We start from the raw sequence: 23058 nt of genomic DNA on the forward strand, positions 1-23058 counted from the left end.
ATATACATTCAAAATTTTAATTTTGATTTTTTTTTGAAGTTGAGATGAGGATGAGAAACACCGAGTAAACTGTGTACACATTCGGCAATTCAAATTCAACTGACCGATAAAAGATAACATTTAATAGTATAAAAATTTTGGGGTTCTGAGATTATTTTAATTTTAAAATTAACTATTTCTACCCAGGGAGAGAGGGGACATTTGACAGTTAATTACACTAGTCCCCAAAGTTTTGTAATAACATTTTCTTATTTGTTGGCTTAACAACGGATTTTTATTGAATTTTGATTGGTTGGTTTTTTTAAGTTGAGTGTCCAAACGTTTCAACTTCTCATTTATCTATCTAATTTATCTATCTATCTATTTATCTATATATTTATCTATCTATTTGTCTATATATTTATCTATCTATTTATCTATCTATTTATCTATCCATTAATCTATCTATTTATCTATCTATTTGTCTATCTATTTATCTATCTATTTATCCATCTATTTATCTATCTATTTATCTATCTATTTATCTATCTATTTATCTATCTATTTATTTATCTATTTATCTATCTATTTATCTATCTATTTATCTATCTATTTGTCTATCTATTTATCTATCTATTTGTCTATCTATTTATCTATCTGTTTATCTATTTATCTATCTATTTGTCTATCTATTTATCTATCTGTTTATCTATTTATCTATCTGTTTATCTATTTATCTATCTGTTTATCTATTTATCTATCTATTTGTCTATCTATTTATATATCTATTTATATATCTATTTTAGAACATGGAACGTTATAGATCCCAAACCGTCAGAACCAAAGCGCTAGAGAGAGAAAGAAAAATATTTCATATGGTAAGTTTTTAGTCCTTAAAATTTTAGTTTTATGTTTATTTTATGATAAAACAAGGATGATGCCATTAATAACAGCGAAGCTCTAAAATAAGAAGAAAGGACAAACGAACATTTACTCTTGTAAGGTGTCAAAACTTAATAAAGTGAACATTATTTTTTTGCTAAAGAGAAAAAGAATAATATTTCATATGCAAATTTTTTAGTATTTTTTTAGTTTTTATGTTTATTTTATATAAAACAAGGATGACAACATCCATGAAAAGTGGTAATTTTGTGTGTCATCATTTGGGATGTACATTAATAAAACATCTATTGTCTTATCCATAAGATCCCTAAAGTTAGCGAAGAATAGTAATTTATAGCATCGTATTATAGACATTTTTCCGCGGATATTCATTGAAAAAATATAAGATTTTAACCACTTTTGTTAGCTCGAGGTGCAGAGGTCCCCGGCTAACAAAACTTAAATTAATTTTATGATTTTATATTTTATAGAAATTTGTCTGAAATACGATACTATACATAATTCAGTATGGCTGAGAACAGGATCTAATCCTACGGATAATAATCGGTTTCGAAGCCATACTGGAAAGGAATTTAGCTCATACACAAAGCAATATCGTTTATTTGATGGGAATAATATTCATATTTTGGCCATGGATCTTAAGGGATAAGACATTAGATGATAAATTGATGTACATCCGTGATTATTAAATAACAGTACCCCAACTTTGGGTACCAAAGTAATTTATAGGGTTGGGCCGGATATCCGGTCTGGCCGGATATACGGTCATTTTCAATATCCGGCCGGATACCGGATATTAAAACTATCCGGTTACATCATATCCGGCGGATTTTTTACGCCGGATATCTGGATATCCGGTAAATTGCCGGATATCGAACGTTGGCCAGATATCTGGCCCAACCCTAGTAATTTATAGTCCAGTGTTCTCTCCCTTCCTGAGGGAGGTACGGGACATTATAATTTTGTTTATCATCATTAATGTACATCAATTTATCGTATATTGTCTCATCCCTTTATATGCCTGATTGATACTTAAGAATAATGAATATGCACATTCATTTTTTAAACAACAAAAAAAAATATTTAAAAAAAAATATTAGCATCAATGAATAAGAAACAATTGTTAAAAAATACAATAGTTTTAAAAGTCATATAGGAAGGGTCTGTTTTATTGCACTTGTCCTCAAAGTTTTTTAAGAACGTTTTTTATTCATTTGCTTAACAACTTTAGGAACTTGTATATAACTGTGTTTGGTTGGTGCATTAAGTTAAATGTCAAAACGTTTCAACCACCAACTGTAATCTACAGAAGGGATAATTTTGTGTATCATTATTGGTGACTTACTATAATCATAAAATTTTTAAATAATTAAAATAATAAAACATTGTACTTTTAAAAACTAAATTTGATGACTTTTCTCATTATCAAATAATTTTGTTGCGAATCTACTGAATGTTTTTTCATGTTCGTATGTACAAGAACAAATTAAAAATTAACAGAAATTTATTAAAAAGGGATAAGACAATGAACGATTTCAGCCAACAATTAATAGAGAATGTTCATTAAACTTTGGGTACCATTATATTTACAGTCCAATGTCCCCACCCTACTTGGAAGTTAAAGTTAACAGTGACTTCTTTGTACAATATTAATTTTGTTAATGAAGACTCTTATCAATTGATATATTATTACTTGGATGTTGCACAAGATTTCCATGTACTCTAATAAAGTGATACTCACAGCTGGCTAAAATAACGATAGCATCCCATTTTCCCCATTCATCCTATTATATAAAGTAGTAAGCGTTTTTTGTCTGTCCCAAAGGATCTCGCTAATCGCTGAACCGATATTGTTATCTTTTACAGTGAAGCTTCTTATAGGGCTTGGAAAGGTTTTAAACTATTTTTTGGAAGGGTGTCTCCCCCCCCCAAAAAAAAAAATATTTTGTACTCTTTTGAAACTCAAATTTAAAATGGAATGATGGCGACTTTTCCCCTTCTACCTTAAGTGCCCCTAGAGGCTTCAAGGGGCGTAGCCGCTAGTATTGGATAAACGAACTGGCCAATAAGTGGAGTCCATATTAGCAACCAAAATTGACGACGAATTTTCTCCTGTTAATATATCCACATATTTTATATCCTTTCGTTTATCGTTATTATTTGCTCAGGATTTATTTATTTAAAACAAATAATCTCCTATTTCAATACACATTTTATACATTTCTAATTAAACAGAATTAAAATAGACAGCTTTCCGCGGATTTAAAATGAAAAATTTAAAGATTTAAACCAGTTCTGTTAACCCCTAGGGACCAATAAAACGGAGTAACAAAACTGGTATTAATTTTATGATATCATTTTAATATTTGTAGAAAAATATATGTTATACGATGCTATACATGAATTTTTAGTATGGATGAGAACCGGTTCTATTCCAGCGGATGTTAACTGGTTTTGAGTCCATTCTGGAACATCGTATTTCAAGATACATTTTATACATTTTTAATTAAGAAGAATTAAAAATCAAATATTTTAATCAATTCTTAAAATGTAAATATGTCCATATTAAACATCCTGTTATTTTGTGAAAATTTTGTACACATTTGTATATATATGATAGGGATCTAAAGGGATAAGACAATGGCCGATAAATTGAAATCCCCAGTGATACCACCCAAAATTATTCCTTATGTAGATTATATTTAGTGGTTGAAACGTTTAGACACCAATCAAAATCCAATTAAAATCCCCAAAGTTGTAAAGCCAACGAATAAGAAAACGTTATTATAAAACCTTGGGGACTAGTGTAATTAACACAACAAGGTCCCCTCCCTCTGGGGCGATTTCTATTGAAAGGGTGGTAGTACCCTCCCCCAAAATAGTTATAAACCTTCCCAGGACATATAAGAAGCTACGCTGTAAAGAATAACCATATCGGTTGAGCGGTTAGAGAGATCCTTCGCTACAGACAAAAAGCTTACTACTTTATATTGTTACTAGCGACTGCGCCCCTATCATCTAGGCGCTCTAGACTTATTATACAAATGTTATAGCCTAAAAACCTATTGTGGGTTCAGCGGTTAGCGAGATCCTTCGCTACATACAAAAAAAGCTTAATACGTTATATAATAGGATTGTCATATGTATCTTTGGTTCTATTTAGAATACACTTAGAATTTCAGGTGTTTACCTTGAACCCACATTTGGACAACTCTGCTTATTTTAAAATACTAGCCTTGGCGGTATGGAGGGAAAGGGGCTTATTTTGGTACCCAAAGTTTTATATCTTTCTGTTTAACTATCTGACATAAAACTTTGGGTACTTAAATAGTTTGTTCAAACAAGCAGTGGCCAAACGTTTTAAGAAATAATGATAATTTACAGAAGGGGTAATTTTTAACAAATAATTTTCATTTACAGGGTAATTTTTAAGAATCTAAAGGGATAAGACAATTGTCGATAAATTGATGTACATCCCCAATGATGATACACATATTTACCTTTTCAGTAGGTTACAATTAGTTGTTGAAACGTCAGGACACTCAACTAAATGAACCAAATAACAAAAACAATAAGCCAACGTTATTTTAAAACTTTGGGGACTATTGTAATAAACAGCTTAATGTCCCCTCCTTCCCTCGATAATTTTGGTCATCATCATTGGTGATTAAATTTACCGTCAATTTTCTTATCACTTAAAGTACGTAAGGGGTCCGTTTTAAGTGTGAGGTAAACTATCAGCAAATCTAGATAGAGAATTTTATTAGAGAATTGTCTACAATTTTCTTTTGCTTTGAATGTTGAAGCCTTTGATTTCTGTTTTGTCATTTCGAAGATTTTTTTCAATATTTGTACAGCATATACAATGTTTTGATGCAAATTTAATGCTCTGTCGAATCTAAGGCAAAGGCAGCAAGGGAGGGGACATTGGATTGGAAATTACACTGGTACCCAAATTTGTACAACCTTGTTATTCGATAGCTTAGAAAATTTGGGTACTTTTATTGAATATTTAATTTTGTTCCCAAACTTTTCAACCAATAATAAACTATACTATTATAATTATTTATGTGTATAAACATCAATTTATCGTCCATTGTCTTATCTTATCCATTTAGATTCCTTGGAATCAGCGGTCATTGCTTATGTAAAACCAGGGATAAGACAATGGACAATAAATTATGTAAATCCTCAACACTCATAAACATACTACTTGAATATGAGAATTACTGCTAATTTTAACCAACCAATAAGGTTTTAATTAAAATGATTTACTATATGAAGTATACTTTATATGGGATAAAAATATTGTAAATAAATTTTAACCAATTGATTTTTTTGTTTGTTTTAACATTTATTAAAAGAGAATTAGAGAAAGAAAAAGAAAGATATAGTTTTAAATAAAAACAGAGACACATAAAAAAGTGAAAAAAAATCAAGAAAAAATGTAACATTAATTAATTTTTTTATTATTTTAGATTGGTTTGATGATAGCAGCTTTTTTGGTCAGCTGGACACCTTATGCTTGTATTGCTCTAGCTAGAACTCTAGATCTATCTGAGGTATTTATCTATCTATGTGTCCATCTGTCTATCTATCTATATATCTATCTGTCTATCAATAAGTTGGACTCCTTATGCTTGTATTGCCCTAGCTAGAACTCTAGATCTATCTGAGGTATTTATCTATCTATGTGTCCATCTGTCTATCTATCTATGTGTCTATCAGTCTATCTATCTATATATATATATCTGTCTATCAATAAGTTAGACTCCTTACGCTTGTATTGCTCTAGCTAGAACTCTGGATCTATCTGAGGTATTTATCTATCTATGTGTCCATCTGTATATCTATCTATATATCTATCTGTCTATCAACAAGTTGGACTCCTTATACTTGTATTGCTCTAGCTAGAACTCTAGATCTATCTGAGATATTTATCTATCTATGTATCTTTATATTAATCTATGTGTCCATCTATCTATCTATCTGTGTGTCCATTTATCTATCTATCTGTGTGTCCATTTATGTGTACATCTGTCTATTTATCTACCTCTCTGTCCATCTGTATATTCATCTATTTATCCATCTTTCTATCTAGCAATGTGTCCATCATTCTATCTATCTGCCTATAACCATTGGTCTATCTATATTTCCATCTATCCATCAATGTATGCATTCGTATTAATTATATGTTTATCTTATGTTCATCTATTGATGTATCTATCAATATGTTTGCTTATTTATGTTTACATAACGCTACTGAATATATGAAATGAATGAAGAAAGTTTTGTGACCAATGACCAATGTTTTTTCTGGCCCATAAAACAACATTGACTACCATGTCAGGGAACTAAAAGGATAAGACAATGGCTGATATATTGATATACATATCCAATGATGATACACAAAGAAAACCATTTCTATAGATTACAATTAGTGGTTGAAATGTTTAGACACTCGACTTAATGAACTAACTAATCAAAATTTGATAAAAGTTCCCAAAGTTGTTAAGCCAATAAAGAAAACTTTATTATAAAACCTTTTGGGACTAGTGTAATAAACAGTCCATTGCCCCCCCCCCCTCCCTGCTACCATATACTTTTTCACTTATTGCTGAACATATTTGTTTTGCAACAATTTTGTTTTTATTAGATAAACTAAAATATATTGAAAACTAAATAAGTTTTCTCTTTCTCTTTTTTTTGTATTGGCTCTAAAGTTTTACAAGTTGTAACAGAAAGAAAGGTATAAACAGTAAACACTAAGAAATATTTCTTAAAGTCAAATAACTAAACTTATCTTTAAAAATCCTTATAAGAATTATAAAATTTTTGAATTTATTTAATAACAACATAAACATCTACTAAAAATTATTTAACTTATGTTTATTAATTAGTTTTATAAATTGTTATCTTTTAAACTGCAAATTAATAGACAATTAAATTACTGGTCAATGGATTTAGGCTTTATTTTAAGAGGACAAATAAACCCATTCTGTTTAATATATATATTTTCAAAATATATTTGAATGAAAAGTTATTCCTGATTCCTGAAAGTTTGAGAATACATAACCTTTAGGAATGCTGATACAAATAATAGGAGAACTTTCAAGTCAGTTATGTCAGCAAGTTTACAACCAATAGTCAATATTCAATTTGGATTTGGACAACACTTTAAGTACAATCTATCAATCTATCTATAATTATATCTATCAATCAATTTTTATATATATCTCTCTATCTTTCTATTTAATCTATCTTATATAAATTCCTATCTACTTATTGTAGCTTAAAAACTATCTATACCAACAAATTACATAGATATACATACTTACCTAAATATAAGACATTACTCAATTCATATCTTTTTATCCATTAAATAAAATTTTTATTTAGTTGTTTAGTACATATCTGAGTACGCTTAGTCAATTCCCCTTAAAATTACAAAGAGTTCAACCCTTATATGTTTATCTTATTATTTATCTATTTAGTATATATCTGAGTATGCCTGTTCAATTCCCATTAAAATTACAAAGAGTTCAACCCTTCTCTATGTTTTATCTTATTATTTATCTATTTAGTATATATCTGAGTATGTCTGTTCGTTCAATTCCTATTAAAATTACAAAGAGTTCAACCCTTATATGTTCTATCTTATTATTTCTCTATTTAGTATATATCTGAGTATGCCTGTTCAATTCCCATTAAAATTACAAAGAGTTCAACCCTTATATGTTCTATCTTATTATTTCTCTATTTAGTATATATCTGAGTATGCCTGTTCAATTCCCATTAAAATTACAAAGAGTTGAAACATATTATATGTTCTATCTTACTCTTTATCTTTTTAGTATATATCTGAGTATTCCAGTCCAATTCCACTTTTAAATACAAAAAGTTAAACCCAATTATATGTTCTATCTTATTATTTATCTATTTAGTATATATCTGAGTATGCCTGTTCAATTCCCATTAAAATTACAAAGAGTTCAACCCTACTCTATGTTCTATCTTATTATTTTTCTAATTAGTATATTTAATCATATTTTCTTTTAAATTACAAAGAGTTCAACTATTTAACTATTTAGTATATATCTGAGTATGTTGCCCTAATTCCTCACCAGTTTGCCAAGAGTTCCACACTATGGATGCCATGTACCTTCTTTCTCATGAATTCTAGTGTAAGTATTTTTTTTAATCAGCAACAAAACTACTTTGCAATTCTTGATGATAAACAACTGCCCTTCTGTAAGTAAAATTAGTAGTTACAAAATTTAGGCACCAACCAATCGAATTTACTAAAAGTTCCCACAGTTTTTTAGCCAGAAGAAAATCATTCTTTGGTTATTTCACCTTGGGTACAAATGTGATTTACAGCCCAATGTCCTACCAAAATTGATTCTGTTTCTTAAAAGCAAAACTGTTCTATAATAAAAATCAGTCCGTTCGACCATCGTTCCGTACGTGCGTCTATCCGTAACGGTAAGCTCTTTTCCTTAATTTGTTTATGTTAGAATTGTCCTATCAATTTTAAACCTTGCCTGATATACATATGTTCTTTTACTGTATCGTGTATTCACGCAATTTTACAACAAATTTATGTATGATTTCATTTAGACTTACAAATTAATTTTCTGTATATAAAGTTTTGACACTCTACAAGAGTTCGTTTGTCCTTCATTCTGATTTTGGATCTTTGCTTTAATGGATGTTGTCATTCTTTTTAAAATCTTTCGAGATATCTTGCAATCTACTTACGCTCTATATATCTATCTATTTAGTTCCGAAGAGAGCTGCCAGATGTGCTACCCAAATTGGCCCTGTTCAGAGCTATTTCTACAGCTATCAACCAAGATCATTCTGTTAAACAACAGTAAGTTTTTTTTTACATGTCTGCTTTAATCTTTAAAACTTTTATAAAAAGAGCTAAATGTTTAAATATCTGCTATTTTTGTTATAATACCTAACCAAACCAAACACAATAAAATATATCTTATTTTGAAAATAATGTAATAGATAACTTCCATTTCATAAAATCTTAATAATATAAATTAAGATTTATCCTGAAAAAGTTACAAATGACCCTGCAAAATTAAGGTAGGGCTCTAAAATGTTTCACATCCCAAAAATTTTTAAAATAAACAATGGCCGATAAGTTACTGTACAACATCCTCAATTATGATACACAAAGTTAACCCTTTTGTAGATTATAATTATTGGTTGAAAACGTTTGGACACTGAACTTTTTGAACCAACCAATCAAATTCATTAAAGTCCTCAAAGTTGTTATGCTAAAGATTAAGAAAAGATTATTATAAAACTTTGGGGACTGGTGTAACAAATATTCCACTATCCCCTCCCTTCCTCTCAGATAATGATGTAATTGTATGTTCAGGATATTATATTGCATTATTTGCTAATCAAATATTTCTTCATATTAAACGACATGATGCACAAACAAACTAGGAAGGAGGGGACATTGGACATTGGTTTATTACAGTAGTCCCCAAAGTTTTTTAATAAAGTCTCTTATTGGTTGGTTCAACAACTTTGGGGACTTCTATTGAATTTTGATTAGTTTGTCAGTGTCAAAACACTAATTGTAATCTACAGAAGGGGTAATTGTGTGTAACATCATTGGGGAAGTACATCAATTTATAGGCCATTGTCTGTATAATGATGTAATTGTATAATCAGGATATTAAAAACTGGTTATTTGCATTATTTGTTAATTAAATATTTCTCTTCATATTTGGAGACTTGATGCACAAGCCAGGGAGGGAGGGGACATCGGATTGTATATTACACTTGTCCCCAAGTCTCTTATTCATTGGTTTAACAACTTTAGGAACTGAATTTTAATTCGTTGGTTCATTAAGTCCAAACATTTCTTCAACCACTAATTGCAATCTACAGGAGAGTGTATTTAGCGTATAATAATTGGGATGTACTACAATTTATCGGCTTTTGTCTTATCCCTTTAGATTCCTGTGCACAAACAAACTATTCACTAAATAAAGTTTTATAACCTGAAATACTTGATCATAAATTTAGTCTATATTAGCTAAACAAGGATGACAACATCCATAGAAGCGAAGTACTGAAACGGTAGGACAAACGGACAATAACACTTGTATAGTGTCAGAACTGAATAATCAGAATATGAATGTATTAGAACCGAAGCAAAATTGTAAGTAAACTGCTTGATACATCATAATGTTTATGGACATACTTACATTTTTATGACTTGATTATAGAGTTGCTTCGCTTATAACATTATACTTTGTTGTTCCAGGAATCAATTTCTAAATCGTACATAACTACGAAAGGAATGACCATGCAAAGTTTGAAATCGATAGGATAATTCTAACATTTCTAAATTAACGAATCTTTGCTTTTCCAAAATTTGCATTCTTTTAATGAATGTATCAAATATTATTTACTAAATTTTATTTGAACAATTGTGAATAAGAACAGGATAAATTTTTTATTTTAAATTCTTATCAGCATTAAATAAAAATTAATTTCATTAAAAGTCTTGAGAGTGTTTTCTTTTTATTGTTTTATCTTTTTTAAGTAAACACAAGGGCTCGGCACTCAGTGAAATTGTCATATTTTGAAATTTAAATCAAGTTGGATGTCTAAACTTGTTCCTTAATAGATGATCCATGTTTTCCAGATACACTAGTCCTCAAAGTTTTATAATAGCGTTTTCTTATTCGTTAACTTAACAACTTTTGGGACTTTTTAATTCTAATTGGTTGGATCATTAAATTAAGTGTTCAAACATTTCAACCATTAAATGTACTGTAAAGAAGACTTCTTATGTATCATCATTGGAGATCAATGTATTGGTCATTGTCTTATCCCTTTAAATCCTTGGTCTATTAAGATTTTTTGGTACATAAGCAAATACATAAGTTTGATTCTGAGGCACAACTGCCGAGCCCTGGTTTAACACTTAGAGCTTTATCTTTCAATAAGATGAATAATAAACTATAAATTTATTAATTTCACAATTATACAAATATTATAAAAAATTTCTCAATATTTTATACAATTTCTTAAACAAAATATAAATCTTAATATCCTAATAAAAAAGGAACATCATATTTGTCTGATAAAATGATCTTAATAAGCTGGACCAAAATGGTTCTCCTTTACAGGAAAGCGTTTCAGTTCCCAGGATGGTTTATAACCAGATAAGGGGGAAAGTAACTCCACACCCTTCCAATGAAAGGCTGATAAACATTGTTAGGAGATAGTTTAATGGAAAAAAAGTGAATTTCCATCACCCATTTAGCAGTGTATCTTTCTATCTTTACTCTAATTTCTTTAAAGTTTTTTTTTTATTTAGAGTAGACAACAAGATGGCCCTCAGTGTGACCCAAACCCTGGGCTTGGTTAAGCAGGCTGATGGTAGCATGGTGAACCCTGGCAACATGAATGACTCCTCTGACTCCTCTCCGGAAAGTGACAGCCATTCTTCAGTGTCTGCCATGAAGGCAATGCCATCTCTGGACCCCTTAGGAGCTAGTTCTCCTGCTAAATTAACTAAGCAATCCTCCAAGAAGGCTCCAAAGTTGGCTGCTATCAAGGCCAAAAATGATGTGTCTAAATCCAAGGGAAATGAAGCTTTCAACAAGCATAAATCAAGCCAGCATATTCTCACTTCAATGACATCTGGATATAAATCATTTTCTTCTGATATGCTTAATGAATTAACTGACAGTTACAATTATACTATTGTTGAAGATGAAAAAGTAAAATCTGTGTATGGGACAAAACAATCCCCTAAAGAATCTCAAATTCTGCCAAGATCCCCTCTGGCTAGAACTACATTAGCCAACTCAAAATCTGTACCTTTAAAGATGTTTCAAACTTTAGAAGTAAATACAGCAACAGTAAAATCCTCAAAATTATCATTGAAATCAGATAACATTATGTACAAATCTATAGTTACACAAGCTTTTGATGTGGATAACAATTTTGAAGAAAAAAATAAAATTATCGCAGAAAACTCTAATATTGAATCTGATAAAACTCTTGTTAATACTGAATTAGAAACAGCTGAAAAAGCTCCCATTTGCCCTCCAGAAGATTCAGTGACCGAATCAACAGCAAGCTATACAGAATCAAAACTAAGTTCCACAATATCCCTCCCGGATTTTTCAATGAAACCAACAGCAAAACTACCTAAACCTGGCAGTGAATATCAGCTGGGGGGCAGTGACACAGTGGCTGAAATACAGGCAGAAAGTTTGGGACTTATGATGAAGAACAGACAGGCCTGCCTTGTGGATGGGGGTAAGACAAGAAATCAGGCCTCTCAAACACACAAGAAGTACCAAGTTACATATGTGTAAATATGTTGTGATTGCAATGTTGTCTTTTATTAGTTTTGTAAACTTTTCCATTTAAAAAGCATTGCATTGTAAACGTAATTGGCTTTTGGATTCAAAATTGTGTTCAAATCATTACCAATGAAAAAAATATATTTTCAAACTCTTAATTTAACAAAACTTTCAAACCTCATTTAATATGGTACATTGTTGTTAATTATATTCATATTATCCTGAATTTAATATATTTATTGTCATTTTTCTCATCACCCAGCACAACCAAATTCATATTGAACAATCATCCACTGAATACTAGAAATAATGTATATACATATCCTATTATATAGAGTTGTAAGTAATTTTTGTCTGAAGCTAAACTACTAAATATACTGATTGAGTTTTCCATTTTATGGAAGCTGCTTACACGTCCATGGATGTTTTAAGGCTATTAAATTTTCATATCTAAGTTTGGTTTTAGGATGTATTCCTACTTTCCTTACTCCTTGGAATACATAGCTCCTAGATACTAAGGGGTGCAGCAACTATTACTTTTATATTGTGTTTGTAATGATTGTTAAGAAAAATTGTGAAAAAAATATGAAAAAATCTTGTATTTAATGTATTTTAAGGCTGTGATATTAATAATTACATTCCTATTTACATATTTATCAAATATTGTTAAAAATTTCATATCACCATGGACTATTAAAAATAGCATAACACCCCAACCTGTAAAAACTTGGTTTTGCCTTTATAGATTTGAATTTATTCATAATTCAAATCTTCAGAGGGGCTATAGTGTTTATTAGTGGAGAGGGAAATCAATTTAATATCCATTACATTATCAAAAGATCCATGAAAATTTGTCTATTTTATGTAATCTATTCTTATAACATTATATTTTTGTGAAAATCAAAAAGTTTAAATCTTAAATTTCCGTCCAAATAAAAATATCATTCCAATCCATAAAAAAAAAATATTTCAAATTGTTTTATTTGTGAAATATTTGCCACTGTAAAAACAACTAATGAATTGAATAAATGTGTTTATTTTTATTTATCTTATAATTATTTTTAACCTTTTTCATTTAACAAGTATAACAAGTATAACAAGTCCATAAAAGCGAAGCTCTGAAAGACGAACATTAACTCTAGTAGAGTGTAAGAACACAAGTTTTGACAAAAATGATAGGAAAATTTGTTGCAAAACTCATTAAATACAGAATACAGTTTAGGGATATACTGACATTTTTAGGACTTGATTATAGAGATGCTGCGCTCATAATATCGTACCTTAAGGTAATAGGAACCAGTACTTCAAAAATATAAGGATAGACAAGCGGGCAAAGTAAGTTAAAGTGTGTATTCTGTACAATGTACATCAATAATAAAGGTATTTACAAAAATGTAATCTAATACACATTTTCCAATACAATAGGCATTTGGTTCAAGATACCCCTTTTTGGAATGAATATCTTTAAAATATTAATCATAATTTCAAAATTGATGAAAGATTAACTATTTGATTCAAAAATCGATGTAAATTATAATTAACTTTTAGAACCAACGTTATTTTTATTAAAAATGTGTTAAATAGATGGAGACTTTTTAACTTACTCTTTCACTTTTTATTTTAGTTCAAAAAATAAAAAGTAATGTTAATTTTTTTGAGGTAAAACTTATTTCTTCTAGGGATGATTTCTCCTGGAGGATGGAGGTATCCTCCACAAAATAAATCTAAACCTTTTCTGAACCAAGCATTTCAGTGATTAGCAACATTTTTTTCTTCACACAGACAGAAAAACATCCTATAACTTCTTTACATTGCATTGGATTAATTGAACTAATTTTCTTTGAGAACCAACATTCGCTAATTACTCATTTTTAGCTATATAAAATTTTTTTTGTAGAAGATTAATAATTAAACAACAAAATGAGTTATTTTTTTGTGTGGGAATGTGACTTATAAATGATAAAGTTTTCTACCCTTAACGGTCGGGGGGGGGGGGGCATTGAACGCCCCCCCATCCGGTTTTTTCTATCTCATTTTCTGTGTGTGAAAGATAAAGAGCCCAAACTGCGTGACTTTTTAAGTTTGGGTATGACTCATAACTGAGAGTTGGAATTTTTTGAATATCTACATCCTGGCGGGCACAGGATGCCAGAAAACCTGGCAGGGTCATCCGGGTAAAGAACAAAAATATTTTTTTGACTTAAACAAAGCATTTTATCTTGCCAAAATACTAAAATATCCTCTAGTAGTACATCCTCATATGAAATACAGGTGTTCAAGTCAATTTCAGGTTCCAGGTATGATCCTGCAGGTACTGATCCTCAAGGTCTCCAGAAATCTTTAAAAGACTCCTGTGGCCTCAATTTTTGACTTCGATACTTCAAATTTTAAAATTAAGCCTTTCTTACATGTCTACATAACGTATTAAAATTTCATAAAGATCCGCCGCCGTTTTCCCGCCGACCGGCGACTGCGGCGGCTGGCAGCTGCCAAGTACAGCTGCGGCCGCTGAAATTAATATTTTGACATTTCAAATATAAAATTTATATAAAGATAAACATTTTCTGCAAAAAAAATTGTTCTTCTAGCTTCAAAAATAAGAAAATTACAGCCGTTTGAAATTTTTAAGTAAAAAAGGACCTAAAAACAAAGGTTGTTAAATAAAAGGGTGAAGGAAGCAAAAATTGACTTTGACTTACTTAAGGTCGGAAATTCATCATAACACAGGGGACTTGTACAAAACAATTTAGCCCTCTAGCTCTAATAGGAACTGAGATAATATGGGGGGGGCGTTGAACGCCCCCCCCCCCCCCCCCCCCGACTGATTAAGGTGCGGCAAGGGGCCCGACTGTTAAGGGTTAAATAAAAATATACTTTATACATATATAATTGTAATCAACACACAGTGGGATCTTTTGCCAAAAAACGGGACATTTAGAGTAGACAAAAGTAAACTTCAATAAATAAGCTTGTATTTGAAGAAATGGTGTAATTTCTTTTGCTTTAACTCGGAAATAACTTAAATTTTGCCTCTGTTAACTTCTAATGTGCATTTGGTAAGTACGTCTTGCTGTTTTGGAGGAGCGAAGCTACCCTATTTTTAAAAAATCTATAAAACTTCATAACTTTAGTTAGGATAGGAATATTTTAACAAAATCAACGTCTATGTAAATATTTATTCAATGCAAACAATGTTTGTGAACAAGAATATAGCGTCAGGTGCACCCAGTTCGAGTCCCGGCATTTTTAGGTAGGTCCAGTATAAGTAAAATAGGACACTTATAAGATATAAACAACAATAACATAATTTTCAAAACACTTTTGATTTTGTGTTAATACCTTTATTCTAGGTCTAGCTATCTTCATTTAAAGTTTGTATAAGAATATAAGCATAATTATTTAAATTATATTCTCTCTCAAACGTATATTTCTCTCTCTCTCTCTGATGATGCGTATATAATGTTTTTGCAATATTATAATTAATCTCCAAATTTGAATTTCTGCTTGACCAAAACCAGTTAGAACTACAAATTTTTTTAGAACACATGAAATTTAGCAAATTTAATTGCTAAAATAAAAGTATTTTTAAGTCATCTTTATTTAACGACTCCTTTATCCCTTAAATGTCCATTAAAACCGCGAGAACGGCAAAAATCGTTAAAAATTACGCCAACGGCGGCAAATAACGGCGAAACGGTTCGCCAGAGGCAAATGATGCATAAGTCAAGAAAGATCCGCCTTAATAAGTTTGAAAATATTGCAGAGATGACTTTGGGCTCTAAAATGACTCCTTCCCCCTCTTACGGGGGAAAATTTGAAATTAACAAGAACGAAATTGTTCAAACCATGCAATGTAAAATGCTCAATTACTCAAAAACGGACAAGAGGCCTTAGGTTGTGAAAACTGTTTTATACACAATACATGTTGTATATTGATATTATTATTGCAAAACCCGGGGCCTCCTGTCCGTTTTTGGGTAAAATGGAGAAAACTGATTTTTTGGGGTTAAAAATCTTAATATTTTTGGTGAAATTTTCTCACAAAATGTCAATTTACACCACCAAAAAAAAATTTTTAAAATTTTTTCTTTAATTAGACATTGGTACAGGTATCCGAAAAGTACCTCAATAATTTTTTTTTTTCATAAGATGAACATAAATGTATTTTTTGTTGCCTTGAAAAAATTGTGTAAAAAAATCTGGAAAATCATCAAAACTGAAAAGAAATTTTGCACTACCTTTTTTAAAAATGGCATAAACCCGCCAAAAATTAATATTTTTTAAAAATTTTTATTCTAGCTGTCTACTTACAGCCATTATTAGGTCCTAGGATAGATAAAAGTCGATTTTAGATTTTTTGGATGTCCCGATTTTTTTCAAAAGATCCCACTGTGCAACAGAATCAAATGTGTATGTTTATTAAGACAAAAAGACAAAGTAAATCAAAGAACAGATTTGTCCTAAAAAAACAACTAATAAGAACAAAAAATTCTAAAATTAAAACATTATTTTATTTACAATAATATATACAAGAATATTTACAAATATGTATCAAAAGAAAGTTTACCAATACCCTAAACCAAACTTCATAATAGCCCCATAGGCAAGGAAAACTCCACCCATGGAACCCAGCACCATACCTGCCTTCTCTCCACCTGTTACTTCTCCAGTTTCAGCAGGTAGGAAGTCACTTGTGGTTATTGGTTCGGGTAGGGCTGTGGTTGTTGGTTTTATAGTTACTGTGCCACTTGAAGGAGAGGTTTCTGTTGGTGTAGGTGTTGTATGAGATGTTTCTGTGGGAGTTGGTGTTGAAGGAGATGTTTGTGTTGGAGTAGGTGTTGTAGGACTTGTTTGTGTTGGAGTAGGTGTTGTAGGACTTGTTTCTGTTGGAGTAGGTGTTGTAGGAGATGTTTCTGTTGTTACTGGTGATGTAGCACTTGCTTCTGTTGTTACTGGTGATGTAGCACTTGCTTCAGTAGTTACTGCTGATGTAGCACTTGCTTCAGTAGTTACTGGTGATGTAGGAGATGCTTCTGTTGTTACTGGTGATGTGGCACTTGCTTCTGTTGTTATTGGTGATGTAAGAGATGCTTCTGTCGTTACTGGTGATGTAGCACTTGCTTCAGTTGTTATTGGTGATGTAGCACTTGCTTCTGTTGTTACTGGTGATGTTGCACTTGCTTCCGTGGTTACTGGTGATGTCACACTTCCTTCTGTTGTTACTGGTGATGTAGCACTTGCTTCAGTAGTTACTGGAGATGTAGCACTTGCTTCTGTTGTTACTGGAGATGTAGCACTTGCTTCAGTTGTTACTGGTGATGTAGAAGATGCTTCTGTTGTTACTTGTGATGTAGCACTTGCTTCTGTTGTTACTGGTGATGTAACACTTGCTTCTGTTGTTACTGGTGATGTAGCACTTGCTTCTGTTGTTACTGGTGATGTAGGGCTTGCTTCTGTTGTTACTGGTGATGTAACACTTGCTACAGTGGTTATTGGTGATGTAGAACTTGCTTCTGTTGTTATTGGTGATGTAGCACTTGCTTCAGTAGTTATTGGTGATGTAGGACTTGCTTCTGTTGTTACTGGTGATGTAGCACTTGCTTCAGTAGTTACTGGTGATGTCGCACTTGCTTCTGTTGTTACTGGTGATGTAGCACTTGCTGCTGTTGTTACTGGTGATGTAGCACTTGCTTCAGTAGTTACAGGTGATGTAGGAGATGCTTCTGTTGTTACTGGTGATGTAGCACTTGCTTCTGTTGTTACTGGTGATGTAGGAGATGCTTCTGTTGTTACTGGTGATGTAGCACTTGCTTCTGTTGTTAATGGTGATGTAAGAGATGATTCTGTCATTACTGGTGATGTAACACTTGCTTCTGTTGTTAATGGTGATGTAGCACTTGCTTCAGTGGTTACTGGAGATGTAGCACTTGCTTCAGTAGTTACTGGTGATGTAGCACTTGCTTCAGTAGTAGGACTTGCTTCTGTTGTTACTGGTGATGTAGCACTTGCTTCTGTTGTTATTGGAGATGTAGCACTTGCTTCTGTTGTTACTGGTGATGTAGCACTTGCTTCAGTAGTTACTGGTGATGTAGAACTTGCTTCTGTTGTTACTGGTGATGTAGCACTTGCTTCTGTTGTTACTGGTGATGTACCACTTGCTTCTGTTGTTACTGGTGATGTAGGGCTTGCTTCAGTAGTTACTGGTGATGTCGCACTTGCTTCAGTAGTTACTGGTGATGTCGCACTTGCTTCTGTTGTTACTGGTGATGTAGAACTTGCAGCTGTTGTTACTGGTGATGTTGCACTTGCTTCTGTTGTTACTGGAGATGTAGCACTTGCTTCTGTTGTTACTGGTGATGTAGCACTTGCTTCTGTTGTTACTGGTGATGTACCACTTGCTTCTGTTGTTACTGGTGATGTAGGGCTTGCTTCAGTAGTTACTGGTGATGTCGCACTTGCTTCAGTAGTTACTGGTGATGTCGCACTTGCTTCTGTTGTTACTGGTGATGTAGAACTTGCAGCTGTTGTTACTTGTGATGTTGCACTTGCTTCTGTTGTTACTGGAGATGTAGCACTTGCTTCTGTTGTTACTGGTGATGTAGCACTTGCAGTAGTAGTTTCCGGTGATGTAGAACTTGCTTCTGTTGTTACTGGTGATGTAGCACTTGCTTCTGTTGTTAATGGTGATGTAGCACTTGCTTCAGTAGTTACTGGAGATGTTGTACTTGCTTCTGTTGTTACTGGTGATGTAGCACTTGCTTCTGTTGTTACTGGTGATGTAGCACTTGCTTCTGTTGTTACTGGTGATGTCGCACTTGCTTCTGTTGTTACTGGTGATGTAGCACTTGCTTCTGTTGTTACTGGTGATGTAGCACTTGCTTCTGTTGTTAATGGTGATGTAGCACTTGCTTCAGTAGTTACTGGAGATGTAGCACTTGCTTCTGTTGTTACTGGTGATGTAGCACTTGCTTCTGTTGTTAATGGTGATGTAGCACTTGCTTCAGTAGTTACTGGAGATGTAGCACTTGCTTCTGTTGTTACTGGTGATGTAGCACTTGCTTCTGTTGTTACTGGTGATGTAGCACTTGCTTCTGTTGTCACTGGTGATGTAGCACTTGATTCTGTTGTTACTGGTGATGTAGGACTTGCTTCTGTTGTTACAGGTGATGTAGTACTTGCTTCAGTAGTTACTGGAGATGTAGCACTTGCTTCTGTTGTTACTGGTGATGTAGCACTTGCTTCTGTTGTTACTGGAGATGTAGCATTTGCTTCTGTTGTTACTGGTGATGTAGCACTTGCTTCTGTTGTTACTGGTGATGTAGCACTTGCTTCTGTTGTTACTGGTGATGTAGCACTTGCTTCTGTTGTTACTGATGATGTAGGAGATGCTTCTGTTGTTACTGGTGATGTAGCATTTGCTTCAGTAGTTACTGGAGATGTAGCACTTGCTTCTGTTGTTACTGCTTCTGTTGTTACTGGAGATGTAGCACTTGCTTCTGTTGTTACTGGTGATGTAGCACTTGCTTCTGTTGTTACTGGTGATGTAGTTACTGGAGATGTAGCACTTGCTTCTGTTGTTACTGCTTCTGTTGTTACTGGAGATGTAGCACTTGCTTCTGTTGTTACTGGTGATGTAGCACTTGCTTCTGTTGTTACTGGTGATGTAGCACTTGCTTCTGTTGTTACTGCTTCTGTTGTTACTGGAGATGTAGCACTTGCTTCTGTTGTTACTGGTGATGTAGCACTTACTTCTGTTGTTACTGGTGATGTAGTTACTGGAGATGTAGCACTTGCTTCTGTTGTTACTGCTTCTGTTGTTGATGGAGATGTAGCACTTGCTTCTGTTGTTACTGGTGATGTAGCACTTGCTTCTGTTGTTACTGGTGATGTAGCACTTGCTTCTGTTGTTACTGGTGATGTAGCACTTGCTTCTGTTGTAACTGGTGATGTAGCACTTGCTTCTGTTGTTACTGGTGATGTAGCACTTGCTTCAGTAGTTACTGGAGATGTAGCACTTGCTTCTGTTGTTACTGCTTCTGTTGTTACTGGAGATGTAGCACTTGCTTCTGTTGTTACTGGTGATGTAGCACTTGCTTCTGTTGTTACTGGTGATGTAGCACTTGCTTCTGTTGTTACTGGTGATGTAGCACTTGCTTCTGTTGTTACTGATGATGTAGGAGATGCTTCTGTTGTTACTGGTGATGTAGCACTTGCTTCAGTAGTTACTGGAGATGTAGCACTTGCTTCTGTTGTTACTTGAGATGTAGCACTTGCTTCTGTTGTTACTGGTGATGTAGCACTTGTTTCTGTTGTTACTGGTGATGTAGTTACTGGAGATGTAGCACTTGCTTCTGTTGTTACTGCTTCTGTTGTTACTGGAGATGTAGCACTTGCTTCTGTTGTTACTGGTGATGTAGCACTTGCTTCTGTTGTTACTGGTGATGTAGCACTTGCTTCTGTTGTTACTGGTGATGTAGCACTTGCTTCTGTTGTTACTGGTGATGTAGCACTTGCTTCAGTAGTTACTGGAGATGTAGCACTTGCTTCTGTTGTTACTGCTTCTGTTGTTACTGGAGATGTAGCACTTGCTTCTGTTGTTACTGGTGATGTAGCACTTGCTTCTGTTGTTACTGGTGATGTAGCACTTGCTTCTGTTGTTACTGGTGATGTAGCACTTGCTTCTGTTGTTACTGGAGATGTACCACTTGCTTCTGTTGTTAATGGTGATGTAGCACTTGATTCAGTAGTTACCGGTGATGTAGGACTTGCTTCTGTTGTTATTGGTGATGTAGCACTTGCTTCAGTAGTTATTGGTGATGTAGGACTTGCTTCTGTTGTTATTGGTGATGTAGCACTTGCTTCAGTAGTAACTGGTGATGTCGCACTTGCTTCAGTAGTTACTGGTGATGTCTCACTTGCTTCTGTTGTTACTGATGATGTAGCACTTGCTGCTGTTGTTACTGGTGATGTAGCACTTGCTTCAGTAGTTACTGGTGATGTAGCACTTGCTTCAGTAGTTACAGGTGATGTAGGAGATGCTTCTGTTGTTACTGGTGATGTAGCACTTGCTTCTGTTGTTACTGATGATGTAGGAGATGCTTCTGTTGTTACTGGTGATGTAGCACTTGCTTCAGTAGTTACTGGAGATGTAGCACTTGCTTCTGTTGTTACTGGTGATGTAACACTTGCTTCTGTTGTTAATGGTGATGTAGCACTTGCTGCAGTAGTTACTGGAGATGTAGCACTTGCTTCTGTTGTTAAAGGTGATGTAACACTTGCTTCTGTTGTTAATGGTGATGTAGCACTTGCTTCAGTAGTTACTGGAGATGTAGCACTTGCTTCAGTAGTTACTGGTGATGTAGCACTTGCTTCAGTAGTTACTGGTGATGTAGGACTTGCTTCTGTTGTTACTGGTGATGTAGCACTTGCCTCTGTTGTTACTGGAGATGTAGCACTTGCTTCAGTAGTTACTGGTGATGTCGCACTTGCTTCAGTAGTTACTGGTGATGTCTCACTTGCTTCTGTTGTTACTGATGATGTAGCACTTGCTGCTGTTGTTACTGGTGATGTAGCACTTGCTTCAGTAGTAACTGGTGATGTAGCACTTGCTTCAGTAGTTACAGGTGATGTAGGAGATGCTTCTGTTGTTACTGGTGATGTAGCACTTGCTTCTGTTGTTACTGATGATGTAGGAGATGCTTCTGTCGTTACTGGTGATGTAGCACTTGCTTCAGTAGTTACTGGAGATGTAGCACTTGCTTCTGTTGTTACTGTTGATGTAACACTTGCTTCTGTTGTTAATGGTGATGTAGCACTTGCTGCAGTAGTTACTGGAGATGTAGCACTTGCTTCTGTTGTTAAAGGTGATGTAACACTTGCTTCTGTTGTTAAGGGTGATGTAGCACTTGCTTCAGTAGTTACTGGAGATGTAGCACTTGCTTCAGTAGTTACTGGTGATGTAGCACTTGCTTCAGTAGTTACTGGTGATGTAGGACTTGCTTCTGTTGTTACTGGTGATGTAGCACTTGCCTCTGTTGTTACTGGAGATGTAGCACTTGCTTCAGTAGTTACTGGAGATGTAGCACTTGCTTCTGTTGTTACTGGTGATGTAGGAGATGCTTCTGTTGTTACTGTTGATGAAGCACTTGTTTTAGTAGTTACTGGTGATGTCTCACTTGATTCTGTTGTTACTTGGGATGTAGCACTTGCTTCTGTAGTTACTGGTGATGTAGCACTTGCCTCAGTAGTTACTGGTGATGTAGCACTTGCTTCAGTGGTTACTGGTGATGTAGGAGATGCTTCTGTTGTTACTGGTGATGTAGGCGATGCTTTTGTTGTTACTGGTGATGTAGAAGGTGCCTCTGTTGTTACAGGTGAACTAGTAGCTGCCCCTGTTGTTTCTTCTATGTTATGAATATCTACATCTTTAACACTAAATATCAAGTTATGGTTTCCACTATCTAAAAAACTAACTTCCCTTAAACTATCTGAATTTTTTGAATTTTCTGATGAATTCAGATTTTTAAATACAAGAACTGAAGTACATGCTATAAGGAAAACACTTCCTATTGAAAATATTACAGATTTTTTCACTTTTGTTTTCATTTTAAAGGTTCTTCTGTGACTGATAAAAAATATTAATTTCCTTATCATTAGTAAGTAAACAATTGAAATCTATATGAAGGATATTCTTAAACTGTTTTCTAATTATTTGTTTAAATCATCTTTGTTATCTTTTGTTTATATTGACCTTAGAGAGTAATAAAACAAAAGTCAAGTAAATACTATAATTTTATATTTTATAGTTTTTAATACAAAT

The 23058-nt window shown here is 33.2% G+C and overlaps 2 protein-coding genes across 2 annotated transcripts in view; one reads left to right on the top strand and one right to left on the bottom strand.

Annotated features, from left to right (window-relative positions):
* Positions 1-13282, top strand: part of LOC145325364 (uncharacterized) — a 33004-nt gene extending 19722 nt beyond the window's left edge. The window contains exons 10-14 of the mRNA XM_080168365.1: positions 786-857; positions 5361-5444; positions 7974-8066; positions 8667-8758; positions 11243-13282. Coding sequence (XP_080024491.1) covers positions 786-857; positions 5361-5444; positions 7974-8066; positions 8667-8758; positions 11243-12251 — 1350 coding nt within the window. The 3' untranslated portion in view covers positions 12252-13282. The remainder of the gene's footprint in view (positions 1-785; positions 858-5360; positions 5445-7973; positions 8067-8666; positions 8759-11242) is intronic.
* Positions 13283-16737: 3455 nt separating this feature from the next.
* On the bottom strand, positions 16738-22868 carry LOC145325595 (uncharacterized). The gene has a single exon (XM_080168561.1). The coding sequence runs from the start codon at positions 22842-22844 to the stop codon at positions 16803-16805; it is 6042 nt and encodes a 2013-aa protein (XP_080024687.1). The 5' UTR covers positions 22845-22868; the 3' UTR covers positions 16738-16802.
* Positions 22869-23058: the final 190 nt, after the last annotated feature.

The sequence above is a fragment of the Acartia tonsa genome, chromosome 8, assembly GCF_053477335.1.
Source record: "Acartia tonsa isolate MP-2025a chromosome 8, ASM5347733v1, whole genome shotgun sequence".
NCBI classification, from domain to species: domain Eukaryota; kingdom Metazoa; phylum Arthropoda; class Copepoda; order Calanoida; family Acartiidae; genus Acartia; species Acartia tonsa.